The sequence below is a fragment of the Xyrauchen texanus genome, chromosome 36 (assembly GCF_025860055.1).
Source record: "Xyrauchen texanus isolate HMW12.3.18 chromosome 36, RBS_HiC_50CHRs, whole genome shotgun sequence".
NCBI classification, from domain to species: Eukaryota; Metazoa; Chordata; class Actinopteri; order Cypriniformes; family Catostomidae; genus Xyrauchen; species Xyrauchen texanus.
This window is the reverse complement of record NC_068311.1, coordinates 11249414-11274172: the sequence shown is the minus strand read 5'-3', so window position 1 is coordinate 11274172 and position 24759 is coordinate 11249414. Positions and strand designations below refer to the sequence as shown.

Here is a 24759-nt window from a genome sequence, read left to right as displayed (position 1 = left end):
AGGTCACTGTATACATTTACGTAAAACTAGTTGTTTCAGAGGTGAAGCAAGTCATTACATTTTGATGATTTAAAGCTGACGCTGGCTTTGTTAAGAATTCAATGTGCCACATACCTTTACGATTTCTTGGGCGATTTGTCTTATCTTGTTGATATCAAGTTTAGAGTCTCTGACAACCGAGTACAGTGTTCGTCCCTTACAGAAGCTGTGGAACGACAACACAAATACATTCAAACACAATCAAAACCCAGTTTGAGACAAACAAAAATGCTCTTACTGTATATATCTTTGTATATGAAATTAAATTCATACTTGAGTTTTACACATTAAAAAAGCATTTTTTTAAATACACATCTTTTCATTTAAGGATCCCATGAAATCGCATCTTGAGCACAGTTGACGTATTTCCTGTACTTGATACATGTGTAAAACGTTTGCTACTTGCGATCCGATTGCATTATGCATTCTCATTTTAGAGAGCATCTGACTGGAAGAAAATCTGTTGAGTGCAAGAGCAGCCATTCAAATTTTGGGTCCATTTCCCGTAAAGAGAAGGATACATTTTTAAATGCATAATGATTAGTTTTGTCAACTTTTAAAAGTACACTAGCATATAGTTGGCTTTATCGGTAACAGATATAGACAAAAATCCACAAAACTCCATGTTTGATTTTATGGGGTCTCTAAAGGGATAGTTCACCCAAAAATGAAAATTCTCTCATCATGTACTCACTCTAATACCATCCCAAATGTGCTTGACTTTCTTTCCGCTGCTGAACACAAACAAAGATTTTTACAAGAATATCTCAGCTCTGTAGGTCCATACAATGCAAGTGAATGGTAATCAGGCCTTTGAAGCTCCAAACAGCAGATAAAGTCAGCATAAACATAATCCATCAGACTCCAGTGGTTTATCCAGTTGGTTTTGGGTGAGAACAGACCAAAATATAACTTATTTTTCACTATAAATCTTGACATCTGCAGTCTCCTTGGTGATCATGATTTCAAGCTCCATTACAATTCCTATAGCACCATCTAGTGCATCATATGCATCAAGCACTAGGAAGAGCTAGAAATAATGATCGTGCCTAGAGACTGCAATGGCAAGATGTACAGAGAAAATAGTTCTATTTATATTTATATGAGGTATATTTGGGTCTGTTCTCACCCAAAATCAACTGGATCGATTGAGAAGTCATGGATTATACCACTAGAGTTGTATGGATTACATTTACGCTGACTTTGTCTTTTTTGGAACTTTAAAGGTCTGATCAACTATTCACTAGCATCATCATGTGGACCTACAGAGCTGAGATATCTTAAATTCATAATTTGAGTTCAGCAGAAGAAAGAAAGTCATACACATCTGGGATGTATGAGAGTGAGTAAATTATAAGAATGCATTTACATTTTTGGGTGAACTATCCCTTTAAAATAAAAAATAAAAATAACTCAGAGAGGTTAACCTGGTGATGATGGCTAGATGGGGTGGGTTCATGCAGGCCCCCATAAACAGAACCACATTCTCATGTCGCGTTTGCCGGTAGTTCATCACCTCCTTTTTGAACAGCTTCAGGTGCTCCTGGTTGTTCCCATCAATCTCTAACATGCGAACGGCTACCTCTCCATGCCAGCGGCCCCTGTACACCTTCCCCCATCGGCCTTTACCGATCAACTCTCCGAGCTCCAGCTGCTCGAAAGGCACATCCCACTCCTGGAGGTAAACGCTGGTCTGACTAGCCTTACGGGCGATGTAGTTCTTCCAGTAGCCCCTGTTGGGCAGGTCATCCAGTTCATCACCTTCACTTTCATCTCCCGATCTTTCCTGACCGCCCTCTTCCCCCTGCGGCTCTTCCTCACAATCCACATCCTCAAACACGAATATAATAAACATATTTATCCTACTGTTTCCCTTTTAAACTATCCTTTTAACATTTTTAGGCTTTACAGATGTTTGCTTATTCAAAGTATGCCGATTATGTTTTTAAATTTTACATGATTCAAAATGTTGATGTGATACAAGCAATTACATTAAAAAAGGATATTATCTCTTTATAGGCAAGTGTCACTAGCCATATTCCAAAAGAATGTGACCTTCTGTAAACAGGAAATCGTATGCCCTTTCCATTCAATTAAATTGCAGCACTCACCACAGCTTCCCTTTGGCCTGTTGACTGCTGGCTGATGTTACCATCCACGTGGTCTGTTTCTCTACATAGGAAAGAGGACATGCTATACACAGCTGTCTTTGCCTAATCCAATTATCTACATTGCTGCCAAAAAGTACACTTAAACAACACTTGGATTAGATTACATATCAAGTGTGGAATATATTTTTAGATAATCAATATAGCACAAACACACTTCTCAAGCAAAACATGTAACAACAAGAAGTTTATTATTAATATTTCAAATTATAAGCTGATAGATATTTTGTTTAAAATGAAGACAAGAATTATTGGACACTTCTGGTTGTCAAATTTTGTGCATGTCCATGTAATATGATGAACTTGAGGGGAACTGACTTCAGTTGGGACCAGTTGGATAAAAGGGATGGTTCACCCAGAAATTAAAAATCTTTCATCATTTACTCACCCTCATGCCATCCCAGATGTGTATTGACTTTCTTTCTTCGGCTGAACACAAATTATGATTTTTTTTGAAGAAAATCTCAGCTCTGTAGGTCCAAACACTACAAGTGAATGGTGATCAGGCCTTTGAAGCGCACCATTCATTTGCATTGTATCTACCTACAGAGATGACATATTCATTCTGATGAGAGAATTTAAATTTTTGGGTGAACTAACATTTTAAAAGTTGCAAAAATGGCTGCATTAGAAAAGTGAAATTTAGCATAATGTGTTTGCAGATGCCACTTGGTTTGATATTTTGCATCTAACAGTTAGACATTTATAAAGACTTAGTAATTTAGCAGTCCAAAAGAGTCCAAATACTTTTTAGGGCCACCATATAGCAATATCAGTCCTACATATACATCTACATATCTATAAAAAAAAAATTAACGCTTCTTTGAAGCATATGAACTCATGTGGGTATTTTACTGGAGGTCAATACCGTCACATAGGTTCTGCATTAACTTAGTTTAAATGCTGAAAACTTTGATGAAAAAATAAACTAATATGTGTTGTGACACTACTACCGTTCGCAAACATGCACAGCAGGTGTGAGGCCACAAAAGGTCCAAGGTGGCACTGGTCCACCCAGATTGACGGCTAGTCCACCCATTAACTGGAATACACTAATAGTTGCAAATAAAAAGAAACTGCATTTTGTAGCACAGCAGCTAGCTCACATGCATGATAATCATCATATTCCTGTTATAGATATAGTTGAAAATGTTTTGTTTTTATTTCAAATCAGAAAACGTTTATATGATTATGGTGAATTGAATGTTTTGTTGATTTTTTTTTTTACTTTAATGAGAGAGTGCATTAGAGGTTTCTGTAGATGGCATGACATTGCGGTTTTGCATATGAGGTACTTAACATCCAAAACAATCCACACATACGTGTCATAAGGTGACAAAACATCCTATTTTGGGGATTTCTAACCTGCCTAAATGTTCGAGATTTGGCTTTGTATTTATATTGACATGCTCTGTAAAGACGTCTTACATTCTGTGTGTGCGTATTTGCCATTAAATGCCATTTAAACCAAGTGCATCATTTTCATTTGTCCCATTTAAGTTGGCACTCTCTCTTTGCACACATGTGTGCATGAGGGGGCTGTATATTTTGCCTTTTGACATTTTTCTTAATTTATATACATTGTTTTGAACCGTTTTTGTTTTTTCACTATTTCTTTTCCTGCAGCTAAGCTGCCATTGCTTTGTAATATGAAATGTACAATCATTTGTCTTGCCAATAAAGCATAAAAAATAAAAATATTTTTAACTTTTTTGAACCAAATATATATTTTTTTCCTGATAATTAATAGTATTTTGATTGAACTAACTAAATATATATATTTTTTGATTTTATCTAATATTTTATGTTTGTTATTTAAAAAGTTTTACTTTTTATCTCAAAATTTTGAAATTTTAATCTCATAATTATTTTTTAGTATCTCATAATTTTTATTTTTTTATCTAAAAATGATGACTTAGTATCTCATAATTATGAGATTAAAAAGTAAACATTTTGTTATGATAAAAAGTCATAATTACGATTTAGCGTCGCAAATATTGATTTTGTTTTTTCTAAGAATTTTGACATTTTCTCTCAAAATGCTGACTTTGTAATTTCTTAATTATGACTTTTTATCATAACAATACGACTTTGTATCTCATAATTTAAATTTACCAATGAACGATTCTATTTTCTTGTGGTGGAAATGGGCTTCCAGAAGATACACTTGTGCACAACTGGAGGAATTAAAAGTGGCTAGTATAATAGTGTAATATAAATATATATATTGCATCTAAACTTTTATATTATTTCATTTCATTTTATGGCCATTTAATTTTTTTCATTACATCACTATGACCTATTAAAGGTAAATTACTCACAATTAACTTCATCGTTGTTTAAATTATTCGTATACTACAAATGACTGTTTTTGTACCAGTAATTGTGCAACTACAGTATGTATTAGGCTTTGTAAATGAGCAAATATTGACTCGTCAAAGGAAAGGGTTAAGCTTCGTAATTTTCACAATGAAGTTAGACGGAAGGTAAAGAACAGCGGCACACCCACATGGAGATTTCTGGCCTCGCCACTGATGCATAGTAATTACATAGTGCTATGGGGAATTAAAAGCAGTGAGATTTGTGTTTTACTGCCCTGGGTCAAAAAACACTTTTAGAAGTACTTATGAAATACAGTGAGAATTCTCATCTTACCCTGTGTTGTAACAGCCATCTGAATGCGTAGAATTAGATACATCTGTCGGGAAAAAAGGGATTTCTTAGTTCCTCGGTTAGTGATTCCATAAGCATGTGTCTATTAACTACCAAAAGATTAGATTCAGATTACATTTAAAGGTGCACCAATTAGTTATTATTATTATTTCTAATAATTTTTTTTCAAAATAGTTCTCAGCATTAAATGAAGACTCCAGTGAGTGACATAGATAAGTTATTTTATTCAATATAAGACAGCCAAATAGCCACATCCTACTACCTTAAGTCTAAGACGACTGTTGTAGTGGCCAGCAAAACTTGAAAAATAAATTAAACTTTTTTTTACATATTCTCTCGGCACAACACAATAGGCAGACACAAAGAGAGCTTGAAGTGCAGAGAATTGAAAAATGAGAGGAATTTCCACATATGGCCAGCAGAAGGCGTACACAACACAGTATAAACACTATTAGCGGCTAATCTTAAAACATACATCAGACACTCTAGATTAGAAGCACAGCTAAATTGCTTCAAAAAGTCAATGACAACTTGACGAAGAAATCTAAACACCACAACTAAAGAGTAAATCGTTATCGCAGCATCAGGACCTGCACCAGTTGACTTTCATGACACCTTCTTCCCCCAAGCAATCAGACTTTTGAACTCTTGATCGATCGCGATACATATATCAGCACCGCGCTTTATTAGCCTCAGACTGGACTCACATTTTATACTTCACTTAATAAAACACTGGCAACTGACTATCAACCGACAGCTGAATGTTAACACTTCATATTATTTCCACTGATCACTAGGGGCGGGGAGTGTATTTTTATTTTATACAATCTTCTTATTTCTTACACTGTATATTGTATATAATTAGGTGTATATTGTGTCGTGTAACAGATGTGTACACTGTGTTATGTACAAATCAGATGTTTATTTTTATTGTCATACTGCTATGTTGCTTGGAACCGCACCCAAGATTTTCACCCACTGTTGCACTTGTATATATGGTTGAATGACAATAAAGGGATTTGATTTGATAAATGTGGGGTGTTAACTCACCAGGGACCATAAATTATTGTCTATGCTGAAAGTAGTAGGCAGCTAATGAGCAGGACAGAGAGAACAATGTTTGCAACACACAAGGAATATACAGACCTGGTTAACCCTTTCATACCTAACGTCACACAAGTGACGTTTAATAACTGGGCCCCGCAGAGTAGCGTCACACATATGCGTTTCTGCAACAGCTAGTTACATTACAAGCTGCCAGATTAAAATCAGTTTCCGCGCCGAAACAGTCTGCAATGGTCAAGCACCTGTAATTTATATTCGCTCAAACAGTTACTCATACAGTCTTTTAAACCACAGAATACGTTTATTTTAAATGCATACATCCAACTCATCACCAAAGTACCACTATTAAAAAGTTTACAGCTCTTAATCGCAGTCAATACATCAAATGCAATCTTCCTCTGATGAGTGCAGCCATTGGTTGTCATTCGTCAAACAAACAGCTACTCAGATTCTTTTCAATCACATATGTTTATTTAATGTAACAAACACACACACTGAGATGTCAAACATTGCATAGGCAAACTGGACTGCTGATATTATTTATTCATTTGTTTTTACAGCTATTAAAACAATATTAATAAAACAAAAACAGTACAGCAGACATAACCCATTTGTTGACATGTTTACTATATTCAGGGGTACTCAATAGGCGGACTCCGGTCCAGATCCGGACCGAAGGACAATTCAGTCTGGACCCAGATCTAATCTTTGTGCTTGTTATATGACACCTGGCTGAGTGATTCTATAAGCATAAGTTTATACGTGCGCGAAGCGGGCATGTCCAGCGATACGCACTTATTATTCACATTTATTCCTTCGCTCAGTGCATTGCCTCCCTCCCCACTGTAGAGACATACAGTGAATCTGTAGCATAAAGCCTGATTCTCTGTATGTAGTTGCAGGAGCGGTTATTTTTAAAAACAGTAGTGGAGACACCGCTACAGAATAGTTTCGCTTAAATACGCTGCAGAAAACAAACACGAAGCAAAGTTAAACTATCATCATCTGTCTGATGTGTGATTCAGACAGTTCAGCTAAGCCAGGTTTGTGTCAGGACAAGTTAACGTGCCTATAGAAAAATGATGTTTTTAAACATCTAAATTTAGCTTCATTAATCAGCATGTTTGGAGCCTTTCATAATAAAAAAACAGATTTTTGTTCTAATTTTGTGAAAATTAATAACAGATGCCATCATGAGATGAGTGGCAAGGAAAGCCAACTTATATTTTAATAAACAAAGAGTATTTTATTTTTTTTATTGTTTGTTTGTAACTTAGTAGATTCTCACTTTAAGGACAATATTAAAATGGTCCAGTTATACTTTTACACATTATAAATTTTCTCTCAGGGGACACCCCTGAACCCCATATTTGTATCCATCAAAATGTCTCCTATATGTCCCATACATATATATATTATGACTGCAAAAATATTTAAGCACAAAAACTGGACTGCTGTCATTTAGCTTCAAAACAAACTGTTGATATTATCTTTTAATATTCATATCCAAGTTCCCTCGACTGATGAAATCTAGATTAAATATTTTAAAATTTTGGTAGAAGATCCCTCAGACCTCACTACTTTGGCTGGGTCTCTGGGCCCCCAATGTCCTCATCCCTGCCCAGTTTTGAAGAGACTATTTTGACTGTTTACAATTTTATTTTTATTTAGTTTTTTACAAAGTACTATTGCTGCCAATGTGGTAAGTTGGTTAGTTTTATAAAAACTATTCAAAAATATATATTATATAATTTCATAGCCATATGATACTGCGTAAGCTACGTACTATTATCTAGACCTTTGCTGGGAAGGGAAATGTAGATACCAGACATCTTGGTACTTTAATTGAGTTCACCTGTTATATACAGTATTTTTTATATCAAAATTTATAAAATAATAATAATAAAACAAAAATACTTGTTTACACTCTGCCCCCTCTACTGGCTGTGCAGTGTCATGAGTAAAAACAGCTCCCTCAAAAGGTGCACTGCAGAGGAATTTAGACCCTACTCACTAAAAGTTTAAACAAGCAATTCTAGGGGGTTTAACCTGCTAGACCAATTATCTGTAGTGAAGTTTTTCTTTAAAACTGCACTAAAGAACATTAGAGTAGTATTAATGACATATAGGTCAGTGAAGGTTAGGATACATTCATCAAGGTGGACATTCCTGCTTATGAAACGTTCCATAAGACAGGCAAGTGAGGACAGCTAGAATGCTATGCTTAAAAAGGGACATTTTGTAGTCAGGATTCCTAATTTTTTTTGACCAATGAAATTCCATGACTTCATAAAATCGTTTTGCTTCAGACTGATCCGTTATTGACTCATTCAGACCAATTTTTGCACCACTTCGACCAATTAACAGAAAAGAACATTTAAAAATGCCTATTTAAAAATAAATAAATACAAGATTTGCGTACAATCACTATGGCTGGTGGGCAAATTCTGTTCTCCACAAGCTCTAATCAAGCACTATATTTAGATGAAATATTAGCGGAATCTTTTTTTCCCTTGATTTTGTTAAAATTTACAGGACATTTACAGGCCTGCAGAACACAATTCTCAAATTCCCTGACATTTCCAGGTTTTCCATTACTATGGGAACCCTATTTAATGTAGAATTAGAAGTGGTTCTAGAGGTGGGGTGGTACATAAGATCCCATGGCATCTATGTATATAAGACTGACCTGGGAAATGAAAGCGACTGTCAACATGACCCTTAGGGGAGAGGTTGGGTGGCGTGGTGGCACTCGGGGGGTTGCTCTGACTGAAGGGGGCAGGTGAAGAGGGGGTGGAGGAGGTGGTGGAGGAGGGGTTACTACTGGAATCCAGTTGACTCAGTGATGGAGGGTGGTCCTAAAGGGAGGGACACACCGCTATTATACATTTAGAAAAAGGTGCATATAAGGTTTTAAAAAGGTTACAGACCTGCACTGAAATAATTTATTTACAAAGATAATAGGGACATACTATAAGAGAGACAAAACTAGGTTAGACAGAATGCCCGAGTAGATTTTTTGATACAATAAAACATGTTCATTCAGTTTTTAAACGTTTCGAGTCGTGATCTGCCATTTGATATCGAGAGCAACGACAAGACAATTTTGGTTTGTTTCCACACAAAAAGCTATCGTATAGCTTCAGAAGACCAGTATGTATGGACCACTTTTATGGTACTTCTATGGTGCTTTTTTTGTTCTTTTTTTAACTTAGTTATAAAAATCACTATCTACTCAAAAGATCAGACCTTTTAAGATCTCATGCAATGTGTTACAGAAGACAGACAATAATAATGGTTTGAAATTACATGAATAAATGATGAAAAAAAAAAAGACTATTTTTGGATGACTGTTCCTATTCAGTTTCAATATTTCACCATAAATTAATAATAACATTTCAATAACGAACAAAAATAGAATCGAAAAGAATATTATAGAATTATTTTCCCATTAAGGGAAAATATATTTGTATTCTGTGCACAGCAACCATAGAGTCCAAAACTATTTTCCCTAAATGGGAAAATAGTCTATTCTATTTGATTCTATTCTACTTAAACAGAATAAACGAGTTCACCTCTTCAATGACATCATCACACCAAGTCAGCACACATATTGAGTTTTAGTTTGAAGTTTATGTTGTTTGCTACATACCTTTTTGTTTATTGCCTTTGGTAATGTTCCATACTGCTGAGACTCAACCAGCCGCTCCACCTTGTCATTGATACCTGACGGAACTGACTCTGTTCTTCTGATCTTGTTTGGAACTAAAAGATCATACAGAGGAATTTTGCATGAATTACAAATTAAAAGCATTAACTGTATAAAAAAACATTATTGTTTGTACCGTGTTAAAGTCTTACATGGTGCAAATGAAATTCTGCACTTAGGGGCCTCTTTGGTACATTTGTTGTGGCACTTTACTCTAAAAAAAAGATGAAAGCAGTCATGAGCAAGAAGATACTGGGAAATCAGCCATGTTTCCATAAAAGAAATTCAGTTTTTCCTTACTTGCAGTGTTTACATTTAACCCCAAACATCATGTTCTTCTTGCACACCTGGCATGTCTGAGACAACCAGGACTTGGTGGAAAACCTTTGAAGAATACAAATAAAAAGCAATTTTTACTGTTGGAGGACAAAAACAGACATATGAAACAAGGAAAACAGACAAATATTAAGTGGTTTATACCTGTGTGTGACATCTAGACCGATATCTTTCCTCATTATTAGCGGAGAGCTTCCATGCGTTGCAACATTATCTATACATTGGCAAAGAAGACAGTGGAAAAAAATAATGAGACAAAAACAATAAATTATCTGTGATACAACCATTAGAACCATTAGACTAACTTAAGCCAGAGACTATATAACAGAGACAGGCCACTGCAGTTAAAACAAAAGGGAGAAATTAAAATGACCAATGGATGTAGAATAGGAAGTCCCGCCTTACAGGTAAAAAGCAGATCACCTTTTAGATGTAGACATCACCTGTCAATCAACTCGAAAGCCCGCATTAAAAGTTTTTTAGCGTTATCTGAGGTAAAGAAGCACAATTTATGATACACCAGTGTAGTCAGACTTTAATGCAGATTTAAAATAAGTTCTTTGATCTTAATCTTGACCAACCGTTTTGTAGATTTTGGTCTTATCCCATTTGAGTAGATAGGAGCTGCATTTGTATGCCGCTTGTTTACATATCTGCCTGCAAGCCTTCAAAAGATGGCCGCCTAGTGGACTGACTTGCTAAAAAAGACTTTGCTTTAGCTCTGTTCCAAAAACCAAATTAGTTAAATGTGTCAACTCCCTACATATGCAGCTGCCTACTAAGGCAGCATCTTAAGCATCATGGCACCCTGAAATTGATTTGACTCACATTAGAGATGTTAGCTTGTTGCTAAGCTAATGAGGCAGTACTTGATTAAGCATAAAAATTACATTCCACACATAAACATTGGATAAAATAGTACATTAATAATTAGATTGAACAATTTATATTGATATATTTCAGTTGAGAATAAAATACAAGTATATTTATAGTCAACATTTCTCCTGACTCTTGGATGAATTTTGCGGTCACCATGCATTATGGGAGTGCTATAATCTATAAAGGATACATGCAATGCTAGCATAGAACCACAACAAGTTATCTTAGAAAGCAGCATAATGTTGCTGGCTACCTTTTGGAACATCTTCACGTCAAGAGTAAAGCCTTGCCATGCATTACAATGCCTTAAAGGGATAGTTCACCCAAAAATGAAAATTCTCTCATCATTTACTCACCCTGCCATCCCAGATGTGTATGACTTTCTTTCTTCTGAACACAAGCGAAGATTTTAGAGCTGTCAGAATTAGCGCAATTAACGTACTTATCGTTAAAACAGCATAAACTCTTGTGTGAAGGGTGGAACCTGTGTAATGTTTCAGCCTGGAGTCATTACACTGATGCACATGCCACAGCGGCAGAGCAGCACTTTCAAAATATGCGATTAATCACGTTTAACAACAAAAGTATGCAATTAATCGCGATTAAAATAAAATATAATAATCGACTGACAGCACTAAAAAGGATATTTCAGGTTTGTAGGTCCATTCAATCTGAGTGAATGGTGGCTAGAACTTAGAAGGTCCAAAAACCATGTAAAGCAGCATAAAAGTAATCGATTTGACTCCAGTGGATGAATCAATTTCTTTTGAAGCAATATAATAGGGGTGAGAAACTGGTCAATATTGAAGTCCTTTTTTACTATAATTTTTCCTACCTGCCCAGTAGGTGGAGATATGCACAAAGAATGCAAATCGCCAGAAAACACAAGAAGACTGTAAAAGTGAAAGTGGAGATACAGTGTAGTAATATATGTCTTAAATATTGATCTGTCTCTCACCCACCTATCATATCGCTTCTGAAGACTGTATTAACCACTGGAGTACTTTTACGCTGCTTTTACATGCTTTTTGGACCTTTAAATTGCTGGCCACCATTTACTTCCATTGTATGGACCTACAGAGCTGAAATATTCGGCAGAAGAAAGAAAGTCATAGACATCTGAGATGGCATGAGGGTGAGTAAATTATGATGGAATTAAAACATTTTGGGCAAACTATCCCTTTAAAATGTTGTCTAGTTAGGTCGCTAACTAGATTTTGGAACAGAGTGATGATATTGTTTTACTAGGCAGAAGAACAGCACTTACTTCTTACCCCCTTAGGGTCATCTAGATGAATGAGGTTGTTTGTTAGTATACAGGGGGAACGTGCAGACAGCAGTGGCGAGTCCTCCCAGCCATTACCTGCACCGGTTACCAGCACATTCAGAAGTGGCTTATTTTTCTTCCCACTCCTAAAGACAGAGGAGACGAGATTACTTAAAAGTTCAATTTTTGCCACCTGTATGATGTTTCACTGGAATTGTTGCAATGTAACAGTTAGAATTCCCAGAACTAACTCATCATGGCACATTCTGTACCTCCTAGAAAGATATTCTTTCTATAGTACTCAATATACATGCATCAGCAGCATGCCACCACAAATATTTCAAAAATGTGGTAGACAAATGCAGGCGTGCTGTTTCAGAGGTTGGGAGTATTTGCAGTGGACTTCAGTTCACACAAATATTCCAAGGAGGAGCTTCAATTTGGCATATTTATTGGCTCAGAAAGAGAGGAGATGAGTGGGAACAATCAAGCACTGGACGCCAGCGAGTCTGAGAAGTGATCTGACCTCAGCCTTTTATTGACGGGAAACACTGGGGCTAAATGAAGGGTTGGAGGGACAAGTAGAACTATCATCCCCCTTAAAACCTGCCTGGAACTGGGTCATCAGTGATCTCAAATGACACAGCAGATCACTCCCACTTGGTATGGAGCATAAAGACAGAAAATTGTGCTATACATACGGTGTGAAAAACATGAACTACAGAGTTAAAAATATATGTAGAACATTTCGTCCCAAGGAGGATTTTTGGAAAGAACCACATTTATGCTTCTACGTACCTACAGGGCAAAAAGCTTTTAAAAATTTTGCGGAGTTAATTAACTTGTCGTTACATGAAGCAAGTGTTGTGCAATGCGTTATAGAAAATATTACATGGATTTATAAAGAGCCAGCTCATTTTAGTTGCAATGTAAAATATAGTGTAGCACAAATGGTACAAGTATTAAAGGAAAATCTAATCCAACAACTGATTTTCAAAGTGATGATCTAATATGAATATGAGAGCCATTTTAAAGGGATAGTTCAACCAAAATTTTTCATTATGTCATAATTTACTCGCCATCATGTTGTTCCAACCCTGTATGACTTTCTTTCTTTCATGGAACACATACAGAGATATTAGGCAGAATGTTAGCCTCAGTCACCCTTCACTTTCTTTGCATCTTTTTTTCATACAATGAGTATGAATGGTGACTATCTGAAGATTTTGAACTTTCTGCCTCATCACTACATAAATATGTAAACAAAGTCAACACACACACACACACACACACACACACACATACACACATACACACATACACACATACACACACACACACACACACACACACACACACACACACACACACACACACACACACAATAGATTCACAGTATACATAAAGCCTATAGCAATTTTGTTAGTTTTGGCACTAATGTCATGGTTTTAAGGTATTAAATATACTTCATTTCAGATTTTATCTTTAAATAACCACAACCTTCAGATGGAGATGTTCCTTTCCCATCACCTCAAAGCATAACTGCATGACTGTGCGATATTCTAAGCATTTCTGAGAATCTGACATCAAGTACACAGTATTAGCTTGTGCCAGGAAAAAAACTCCAGACAGAATGCAGGCTGATGTTCAAATGGATAAACTTCTGTCTTCTTTTATATGAGCTATTTGCAGTGGTCAAAGGCCAGACCTTAAGTCCCAGCAGCAGAGTGAGTGATGAGATAAATAAAAAAATTAAAAAAAAAGGAAAAATAAATGTGCATTAAATATGCTGAACATACTTTTTGGGTGTGGGGTCTTCTATCCGGTTGGCCAGTTGGCTCTGGCTCTTGCTGAGTGTGATGTTGGGCAGGAGGTTCAGCAACTTGCGAGGGGGCGCTGGTGGGGTCCGGGGGGGCATAAGCTTGCCATACCGTTTCGATGGTGGTGTAGCTGGGGGGTTGGATAGCTGCCCAGATGTGCAGCGGTTGAGCTGCGGGGAGGATGGAAAGGGGTCCATCAGCCCATCACAGCGGGTGTGGACGACTGTAGGGAAGTCTGTAGTGGGCAGGGCGGAAACGGAGACGCAGGAGCGAGGGGCAGGAACAGCAGAAGGGGTAAGAGGGGTACGCCTGATGAGGTTGGGACTATAAGGTCTGGATGTACGTATAGGGCAGGTCAACAGGTCAGAAGAGGTACCGTTGTCATGTTGAGTGGGTTCTGCAATCCAGGGGATACCCTCTTTCTTGAGCTTGCCCCCTGGAAAAAAAGAAGAAAAAAAAAAAAAGAGCGCAATTATAGGACAATTCAGAAGTTGATGCGTGTCAATGATAATTTCACAACAACATTTGAAGGAGTGTTAAACACTGAATTTCACAACAAGCCAACTAAGGTGTTATTAGGAATCAAGAAGGTGTATTCTGTACATGTGATGTAGACTGAGATGGAATGCTGTAATTGTCAGTGTAACAATGTAAAAGGGAAAGGAGGCGGCGAGAACCGGCTTGACGATATAAATAATAGTTTAATGATTAACGTAAAAAAAACAAACACATACAGGGCAGATGCCCATAGTTCTCTCTCTCTCTCTCTCCGTTTGCCTTTATTCCTCTCGGACTTGATCTGCCTGATTAGGGTCCGGGTGTGCAGCATCATGGCCCAGCCCAGCCCCGCCCTCCACCCTGCCACAGTCAGTTTTTAAGATTAGTTCAACGTGGCAGCCGTAATTGCAATCTCCATTACTTTTTTCCATTAACTGTGCAGCCCTACAGCAAGTACATGATTGCAAACGCTTCTAGTTATGCATTGCTAAATTTAAGCATTGTTGCGTAAACACAATTTATATAGCAACTGAACAGCACAATGTATTCTCAGCATTACCACAAGGGGCACTGTAGCGACAATTAGCGACCAACTGTCGTCTAATGTCAGTTTTCACTTTCAGGTCAACAACTATCCATGCAAAGCAACAGTTTGAAGAAAATCTTGCCGAGCATGTTACCTAAAGTTAAATTGTCAACTTGTTTATAGCTAGCAATCTGAATAATATTACATCCCGTTTGATGGCACAGACATTTGAAGGGACCCTCTTGAGTTCTGAGGACTTTTACCACCACAATAATGCAAAAACACATCAAATAAATATAATGAGACTGTACATTTTCAATGCGCTGGCCAAGCGTTCATGTATGCATATTTGCGTATAGTATGTTTGTGGACTAAAACAATTTTTGGAAAAGTTTATTAGCAGGTTTAATTAGCATATTCCCCACTATTTAGAGAACAGTGAGCATAGCGGCGCAACAGGAGTTCAATCTCTACGTTTACTCAAGGGCAACACATTACTGGTCTGAACATGGTTCCTCTACTTCTTACTAAATACATTGGCAATCAGAACTACACTCTGCAGTTCTAGAAAATGCTGTCTGTTTCAATGTATTTCTATGTCTACAGCTGAGAAACAATGGAAAGAGGAAGGGTTCGGCACTGACCTGTGTCAGTAGCGCTCTTGAGACAGGAGAGGGCAGTGGTGATGCGGGAACACTCCTCACCGTTGGAGCCCAGTCTTTTCATGGTCTCCTCCACTTGGGCACGGGACATTTGCATCAGAGCATCCAGAGACAGCTTCACTGGCACTGCCTGGGAAGACCAAATAAAATGATAATGAATGCATATTGACAGAAATGGACACAGGTGGTTGTATGTTCAATTATTTATGGTACACACTTCTGTTTAAGCACTGGAGAATAAAACTGACATATATTAAAAATATACATTATATTTTTATTACTGATATACATTTATCAATATGTGTTCCCTCTGCATTGAACCATAACCTTTGGCATTGCCAATGCCATGCTTTACCAGATGAGCAACAAGAAATTAAATAGAGAGGATGAAACCAGTCACTTCCAGCATAGCTCTCAATGAGTGGCCAGATGTAGCTGTAGATAGCCGTGAGGAGTTTGTATGTTAATTAGAGGATGATTGGCTGAAATAAGGCAGCATTGTGTCCTCCTGAAATCCTTCTGCCACGACTAAGACTGTTAGCATCTTGTGGCACCAGAGTAAGCCAACGATCCAGTTCTCTCTCTATACACCCCTATCGGTTTAATTCCTCCACCCAACCAATATCCAGTGCAATTTGGCATCTCTCTATCGTATTTCAATTCTCACCCCAAACACACACACACACACACACACACGCACGCACACACGCACACTTGGTTACTCACACGCATGACTGAGAAACTGCCCAGCAACAGTTGGAGTGGTGGTCAGTGTGGTCTCCATGGTAAATTAATAGATAACAGGACACATTAGGGGCACCATTACGGAGGATCAGATGAGGGGCAGAACATCCATTTTTCAAAGACAATGGGGTGAATCACATTCCTATTTCCAGTGTTTTTCAGGGTTTTGATTTTAAAAGTGTGATTCTATAGTGCAAATAAACCCAAAGTGGTTTCAGGGGCACCTGATGCTGTGGAGTGCGATGGCTCTATATTGATAACTATACATTCATTTTTGGTTACTAAAAATAGACTAGACAGACCAGTGTGCTGTATAGTGTATACCCCATCTGGTCTCAAAGAAACACTGTACATTTATTTTTGCTAAATACTTTTTATGACTTTTAATCCCTATGACACAAATCATGATTAATGACACAATGCGGCTATATTTTGACATTAAAACACTTTTACTATAGCGCAAGACTTGAAAGGTGACACCTTTAATGCATTACATAACCAACTACATTTACAAGCTCACTCAAGCAAAATTAAATTGCACAGTAGTTCAAATGATAGAACGTTGCAATAGCGGGCTACAAGTCCTGAAGAGCATGCGAGTTAACACGTGAGCCGAAAGTGTCATAGAAACACCACAAAATGACATGGTAGATTCAGCCATTGCTTTTTCCAGGTCACATTTGCTTTTTATGACACTATCGTTTAGTAGAGGTAGATGTTGATTTAAAACTTGATAAAGACTTAAAATGAAAAACCTCAATTGTGTGCGCGCATTATGCTATATGAGTGATTTGGGTGTGCATTTGTTTGCTATATATATACAAACATAAACAAGGTTCTGTGAGGGTAAGGTTAAGGGATATTGCAAATATTATTAGGTTAGTATGAAAATCACTGCATCTTCCAGCTGAAAAAAAAAACAACTAAATTAACTTAACCAACTAAAAAGTGCCTAAAACCCCTCCAAATCCAGGCCAATTTACCAGCCTAGAACAGCCAACCAGCTTCGGCTGGTTTCAGCTGTTTTTTCTCACTAATTTAGACCACATCCACACTAATCTGTTTAACCCTCTGGGGTCGACGGACGCCATCATTACAACGGAAACAACTTAAAATACTCCGTCATTTTTGGGTATACAGATAAGTGTAAGACATCATTAGAAACTACAAAGGGTCTACTTTTATTTGTGTACACTCACAATAACAACAAAATCTTGTGCTTTTGTAAAATAAAGAAAATATAAAGGGTGAGCTTTCAGCAGTCTCTGTGTTCATGAGCATATTTCAGAAACACGTCACAAAAATGAACTGAAACTCTGCAAATACTTATGACACAAACATGAAACATATGTCTAAAGAAAGCTTAAAATGTCTACTTTTAATTTAACAATTCAAATTTAAAACAAATATTCTCCTGCAATGTAATCTGTATGAAACAAAGCGATGTACGGTTTTCCTGGCTCAGCTTCATTATAGGTAATGTGATCCCACCCACCAGCAGAGCACGCCATTCATACGCTAATGTGCTGAGACAATCAAGGCAAATGGTAAACGCCCCGACTGCGAGATTTGATGTAAACACAACACAACTCAACTTTTCTGCGTCTTTGTAAACTCCTCGATAGTAAGGATGAGTTAACATCTTCCTCATAAGAAGAGCGGGACTCAGATGAACATTTGTATTTTGAAGAGAGACTTGATCCAGCCGAAGATACAATTTCGGACGAGTAAGTAATTTAGTTTTCATTAGATGACATGCTATTTTATATAAACGTACAAATTTTACTAGTGGGACTGTTTCCAGACAGGATTCAAAGTATTGACATTTTAAATATGTCTTAACAGGCAAGTTTTAGTTACATTTAAATGCTGTTTTGGCTAAAGCAGATATTTACATTGTATGCTGTAAATAATATGAATGTTTAGATTATATTCTAATGCAGCCTCATTATCATCAACAAAGCTTGTGCTTGCAAATATGTGTTCAGGTTAAATGAGTAAAACGCACTTTAAATATGCCCATATTGGAAAATCAGCATATTATAATGATTTCTGAAGGATCAGGTGACACTGAAGACTGCATTAATGATGCTGAAAATTCAGCTTTGATCACAAATTGCATTTTACAATATATTTAAATAGAAAACTGTTCTTTTAAATTGTAAAATGAGTTCACACAATGTTTTTACTGTATTTTGGATCAAATAAATGCAGCCTTGGTGAGCAGAAGAGACTTCTTTTAACGGTTGTGTAGGTCTAAAATTAAGTAAAGTCTTTATGTAAAGAAAATGTATAGTCAGATTACTTCTTTTAACTTAAAACTTGATTTTGATCATTAAGTCTCCTCACATTCATTTTCTTTGTCACATTCCTCATTGATGGGCCCAGAGGAGTGGTATTTTATCCTCAGGTGTGAATCACATAAATATTCGTGATAGTTCATGCCTATCATGCCTATTTCCCCCATTTATATTGGTAAGCACATGTGTATGAAAGCAACACAACATTGCAAACAAGTGCAAGCCATTTAAATGGTATACATGGCACTCAAAAGGAATGGAAATCACTCTGCATCCTAATGGAGACTTCCTTTCTGGAAAAGAGCCAGAGATCAGAGTTAGCTGCACCCTGCGACTTTCTCAAACTATCTCTTCTAAAACAATATAACACCAGATCCTCTGCTCAAGGTTTATCTCAAGGTAGGAAGAAAAGCAAGCAGCCAATATCATAATTAACCGGGTCTAATCCAAACAATAATCCTAATCCTTCTATAAACACGCAGAAGATAACATGACTAACCATTCATCTAAATGGACGTATTTTTATTTCTTTATTCTTCCATTCACAAAAAAGAAGCAATAAGCGATTTAAGCGGTAAAAACACAAGCTGGTTGTTATATACGGTTTGTATCCATCGAAGTTAATAAGTGTGAGTTACTGTGAAAAAACAGGCAAGCCGGGGCAGAAAGCAGGTGAAATGACACATACCGATACCAAGGTGATGTCTGGACATGCCTCCTACTGGAGTTTATGAGCTGACATAACCTAGGGAGTGATGCTATGAACATTAAACAGAGACACAGCATGCATTAGCTTCCAACCAAACAAATACACAAGTTCCCACCCACTGCAATTAAAAGTACCCAGGAAAGCTGCCTCAACAAATCATTAATCGGGAGAAGCCGTAAAAAGCAGCCAAGCCGTGGTGGCTACACCCGGTCTGTCAATAGTTTTACATTAAAATACAACCAAATGAACTAAACAAAAAGCACCAAAATTAGCTCTTTAGAAACTAATTAAATAGATAAAATTGAGGAATTACCTCAAGCTTGTGAGTCTGTTAACACTTTTGACAAAGATTGAATAGAATTCTGCTTGTAGCTTTTCTATGACCACATTCTACCCAACCTTCATGCAGGCAGGAAACCAACAAACATCAAAAACACAAAAGACAGCTGACACAAAGTTTGAAAGGGAGGCTCTTAAACATGAAGCAGTCAAAAATACTATACCATGGAAGATTGTGAAGTTGCCCTTTCTTAAATCTCATATCCTAGTAATGCAAAAATCTAATTCTCCCCCTCAGAAGTCACACACACTTTAAAAGCTGCTCCCTTCTAACCCAAACTTTGCCTCCTAACCACCTCTTCCCTCCTCCCTTTACCCACTGTCCCTCCCCTCTATCTCTCCTTCCTTCCTGTGAATATGTGGGATGTCTCCACAGCTCTGGACACACCTCCTAAAAGCACATGGTCACTGACTGGGCCGTTCCTAAGAGGTTCCTTGTTTCCCGTACACACAGATCAAAGGGTGCGGATATCACCAGGACACAACAGAAGTGTTTTAAAACTTTTCCTTCAGGACTATGATTTTACATTGGACATTAAGATCCAGCCCAATACAAAAATGGACGACATCACCATAAATAATGTCGTCCTAAATATGTATGACTTTCTTAACTTTCCTTTTTTTTGTGGCAGAGGGGAAATTCTGAAGAATGTTGACAGCTTTTTATCTGCATAATATGGAAGTGAATAGGGACAGAAGCTGTCAGTCCCTACAATTCTGATCGATATCTCTTTTCATGATCCACGGAAGGAAGTCAGACAGACAGTTTTGGAACAACAGAGTAAATGATGGTAGAATATTCATTTTTAGGTGAACTACTGAACTACTTTACTATACAAACTATGCAGGCTGAAGATGATAACAGACCATTTTTAAATGCAAAAACAACAGAATTGCACATAGGTAACATACATTGGGCCAAATATGGCATTAGGATTGTCTTTGCATTAGTTTGAGTGTTTGGTTTCTAAATGTCGCTGAAAAAATTAAAAAAGTGACAGATGAAAATGTTCTTATCACACCATCCCAGATGTTTATGACTTACTTTCTTTAGCTGAACACAAACAAAGATTTTTAGAAGAATATTTCAGCTCTGTAGGTCCTCATAATGCAAGTGAATGGGTACCAACATTTTGAAGTTCCAAAAGCACATAAAGGCAGCATAAAAGTAATCCATACGACACCAGTGGTTAAATACATATCTTCAAAAGTGATATGATAAGTGTGGGCGAGAAGGAGATCAATATTTAGGCTAAGCCCTTTTTTACTACCAATCTCCACTTTCACTTTTTTCTTCTTTTGTTTTTGGCAATTCACATTCTTTGTGCATATCGCCACCTACTAGGCAGGAGGAGGGAATTTATAGTGAAAAGGACATATTGATCCGTTTCTCACCCAAACTTGTATCGCTGTGGCGAGGGCATGGTTCAGCATCCGTCCAGGGAGAGGGAAAGTGGTAAGCATTCCTCTTCCTAATTTATCTTTACTCTGAGACATTTGAAATGAAGATGTTTACTTATCAGCGTAATGACTCCCCTGCTCTTACTTGAGCCAGCACTTTAAAAAAATGCCCAACCCCTATCTTCCCAAATTTTTCAGCTTCCCATGGAGAAAGGTGCATTTCTTGAAGAAACACTATATCATATTTCTTACACTTAAGAGAAATAACCTTCCTTCTTTTTATGGGGTACCCCAACCCATTCACATTCTACGTGGAGAGAGACAATCCACTCAAATTAACATCTGACATTTTGACATATAAGAAAAAAATAGATCACGTGTTAAAAACAAGATTATAAAGACCACATTCCAACAACCATCAAAACCCAAACATCCCCCGGAACAAAACAAACAGAAAAAAGAAAAACGTGTGCATTAACCCCGCGCATGACAGTGCCAACTGGCGTCCATCCTTCCAAAGCATGTAGATTCATCCATATACTGTCCTGAAGGTGTGTTACTCTACAAAATAAACTACAGCTGCTAGGCAGAACCAGCACAAAAAGAGCAAACAGATTCAAACAGTTAAGCGAATGTTCAGTGAGCCGGTCCACTCGACTGCAATGTGAGCACAACAAGATGACCCACTCACTCTATTGACTTTATGAAGGACATTGCTTGCTGTGGGCATTTAAATGTTCTCCAGCCATCCTTAGAATCTTTTCTCAATTTGGCCGGGAATCTCAGTGCAAAAGCAACTTTCCGTTGATGTCAAAGTTGCTTGCTTTCCTTGAATCGATCACATTTCTCTCTTGTCGAATTTGCAAAGTCTGGGAACAAGAAAATACAGTGGATCTTCCAAGAAAGCCTTCCTTTACTCCTTACCTCGTGTGACACCAGATCTATATGAGCTCAGAAATTTGGCCAGAATTGATCAGGTCCTGTCTCCCTCCACGGATCGCTGAGCAAGAAACCTATGAGCGGGGCCTGGGTAGCTCAGTGTTAAAGATGCTGGCTACCACCCCTGGAGTTCACCAGTTTGAATCCCAGGGCGTGCTGAGTGACTCCAGCCGGGTCTCCTAAGCAACCAAAATGGCCCGGTTGCTAGGGTGTGTAGAGTCACACAGGGTACTCTCCTTGTGATTGCTATAATGTGGTTCGCTCTCGGCGAGGCACGTGGAGAGTTTTGCGTGGATGCAGCAAACTTCACACGTGCTATGTCTCCGCGGTAACGTGGTCAACAAGCCACATGATAAGTTGTGCGGGTTGACAGTCTCAGATGTGGAGGTAGCGGAGATCCGCCACATGGATTGAGGAGAGTAACAACACCACCACGAGGACTAAGAGCCCAAATTGGGAGAAAAAGGGGAAGAAAAAAAAAAAGAACCCTGTGAGCTCGCTTGATTTCCAGCTTATGGCCTGCTACGTTGAGCAGATTCAGAAAGACCCCGTCCAGGAATTTCACCATATCTGGTCCCTCTTCGCCCTCAGGAATTCTGACGATCCAGACGTTATTCCGCCAGCTATGGTTCTCCATGTTCTCCAAGACACGCTCCAAATGCACCTTGGTCACTATCGGATTAGCAGATAATTCCTCTCTGATGACTACAGATAATCGATTAGTTTCTCGACATCCCCTGCTCTTGTAACCATATCAGTGAACTTTACCTCCATGGCAGAGATCGATCGATGTATCACAGCAAGGTCCTCCAAGTCAGCAACAATCTTCATCAGCATTGCCGACATTTTCAGTATCTTTCTCCGCATTTTCTGCACCTCTCCGACTAAATCGACAGGCTCTTGGCCTGTTTGGGGGCGTCAACTTGAGCATGTAAGTATCTTTAATGTCTCCTGATCATGAGGATATTGTCCTCCTAGAACAGTGTATCTAATCTAACTGGTTTATGTCATTAAAAGTGTTAAAAATTGCAAAGTGCACAGAGCTCGCCGTTCACACATCCAATCCTCACATGGCGTCACATGACCCTCCGGGTTGTATATTCTTTAACATTGCATAATTTTGTTCATGGTTTGAGGACGAAGGCACGTTACATATCATGACCATGTTATGATATTTTGTTGCTTATACTAAGGAAGAGATACACCAAAATCCCATGGTGTTAGATTGGATGCACAGCATTTGACGTCAACAACACATGATATGGGAAGTGCTTTGTCGTCCCCGTTTTAAAAGTTAATAAGCCTATTTATTTTGCTTTCCTCTTTATGCATGACTATATTCTTAGTTGCATTTTATTATTTGTTTTTAGTAAGGCGTTAAGTCTTTCTTTGACCTGTCACCATACATTTTGTGCATGAGCGATCATTCTGGGCTATGAGAGAGGCCTGAGGAACAAAGGAGACCGAAAGGGGCAGAGCACAGGAAACAGAGGTTTCGGTGAGATTGCTTTCGTCAAAATCTAGTTTCTCTTTCCATCTCTATCTCTCTACCTTAAGGAAGGCCTCTTGTAGATCCACAGGATGTGACCAACAAACAAAACAAAAATAAGCAACCGTTCCTGCCTGTGCCCTTTGGGCTGCCAAAGCATGCCTACAAAAAAATCCAAACTCTGGGTGATCTAATATAAGCATTATATTCCTCATCAGTGACTCACAGTCAGTTTCCAATATAAAATGTCATAAAGGTTTGAAAGGTGGATCATGGTTGTTCCACTCGCTCTCACTGAGCAATGGGAAACCCCACCAAACCAAGGCAGATGGGCATATCAAGGAATTAATCACAATATTGTTATAGTGAAAAATTATAATGGTGTGGTCACTCCAACTCGCAGTTAAAATCACTTTCTTTTCCTAACCGATTTGGATATGAGCAATATGTTTGGATATGGTAACATTGTATATTAATCACACAATTGCCCAAAAAGTATTTGGGCACTTAAAACGTATGAATGTCATTGCATTAGATAACAAATATAAGTGGCTTTAATTTAAAAGACACTTTTCATGCAAAACAGGTCATGAATTATGAAAAAACAATATGTATATTTCTCAAAATGATAATAAGTGTGATGCCATTTGGTGATAACGATAAAGTGATGCCATTTCGTTAAATAATGTGTTATTTATACAATGGCAACATTACAAAGTGTGTCTTCTGTCTGAATACTTTTTGGGGCCAGTGTAATTTCATATACTGTAGGTATGATAATATATTAGGGTCGCACGGTATACAAGTAATGAAATATCGCGATATTAAAAAACTTTAAACAGTACGATATAATCTTGTTGCTAATTTCGGTACCATTTTACAGTATGTTGCCATTAGAAAATGTACATGACATGTGAAAGTGCTTTAATGAAATCACAGACAGAAAATAAAATAAAAAATTAAAATCTCAATATGGCCAAGTGTGATCATTAAACAGCAGAAGGGTGTCATTTAAATATACGGTTTCAATTCACTGAATGCTACAAAATGAACGAAAGGGTGCCGCTCTACTCCATCTACTTCCCACGCACACGCGCAATCGCACGCACGCAACACACAATACTGGTGCTTGATTTTTCTACATTGTGTTTAGTGTATAAACGGTTTTGAACACTCAAATCTCCTTCTCCGGTTAA

General features: G+C 37.7%; 1 protein-coding gene across 6 annotated transcripts in view; it reads right to left on the bottom strand.

Moving 5' to 3' along the window:
- Positions 1 to 24759, bottom strand: part of ksr1b (kinase suppressor of ras 1b) — a 55658-nt gene that overhangs the window by 6320 nt on the left and 24579 nt on the right. For 4 of the 6 annotated variants that reach the window (XR_007968798.1, XM_052107002.1, XM_052107003.1 and 1 more), the window contains 12 exons: positions 15625 to 15772; positions 13936 to 14392; positions 12137 to 12282; positions 10135 to 10204; positions 9955 to 10038; positions 9807 to 9868; positions 9598 to 9710; positions 8635 to 8803; positions 4863 to 4905; positions 2151 to 2211; positions 1467 to 1870; positions 115 to 205 (listed from right to left, as the gene is read on the bottom strand). Coding sequence is in view for 5 of the 6 variants with exons in the window: in XM_052107002.1 (XP_051962962.1) it covers positions 115 to 205; positions 1467 to 1870; positions 2151 to 2211; positions 4863 to 4905; positions 8635 to 8803; positions 9598 to 9710; positions 9807 to 9868; positions 9955 to 10038; positions 10135 to 10204; positions 12137 to 12282; positions 13936 to 14392; positions 15625 to 15772 (1848 nt within the window). In the remaining variant the exon portion in view is untranslated. Of the gene's footprint in view, positions 1 to 114; positions 206 to 1466; positions 1871 to 2150; positions 2212 to 4862; positions 4906 to 8634; positions 8804 to 9597; positions 9711 to 9806; positions 9869 to 9954; positions 10039 to 10134; positions 10205 to 12136; positions 12283 to 13935; positions 14393 to 15624; positions 15773 to 19374; positions 19445 to 19898; positions 20045 to 24759 lie in introns of those variants that run through there. The other 2 variants (XM_052107005.1, XM_052107004.1) reach the window with 2 other exon arrangements.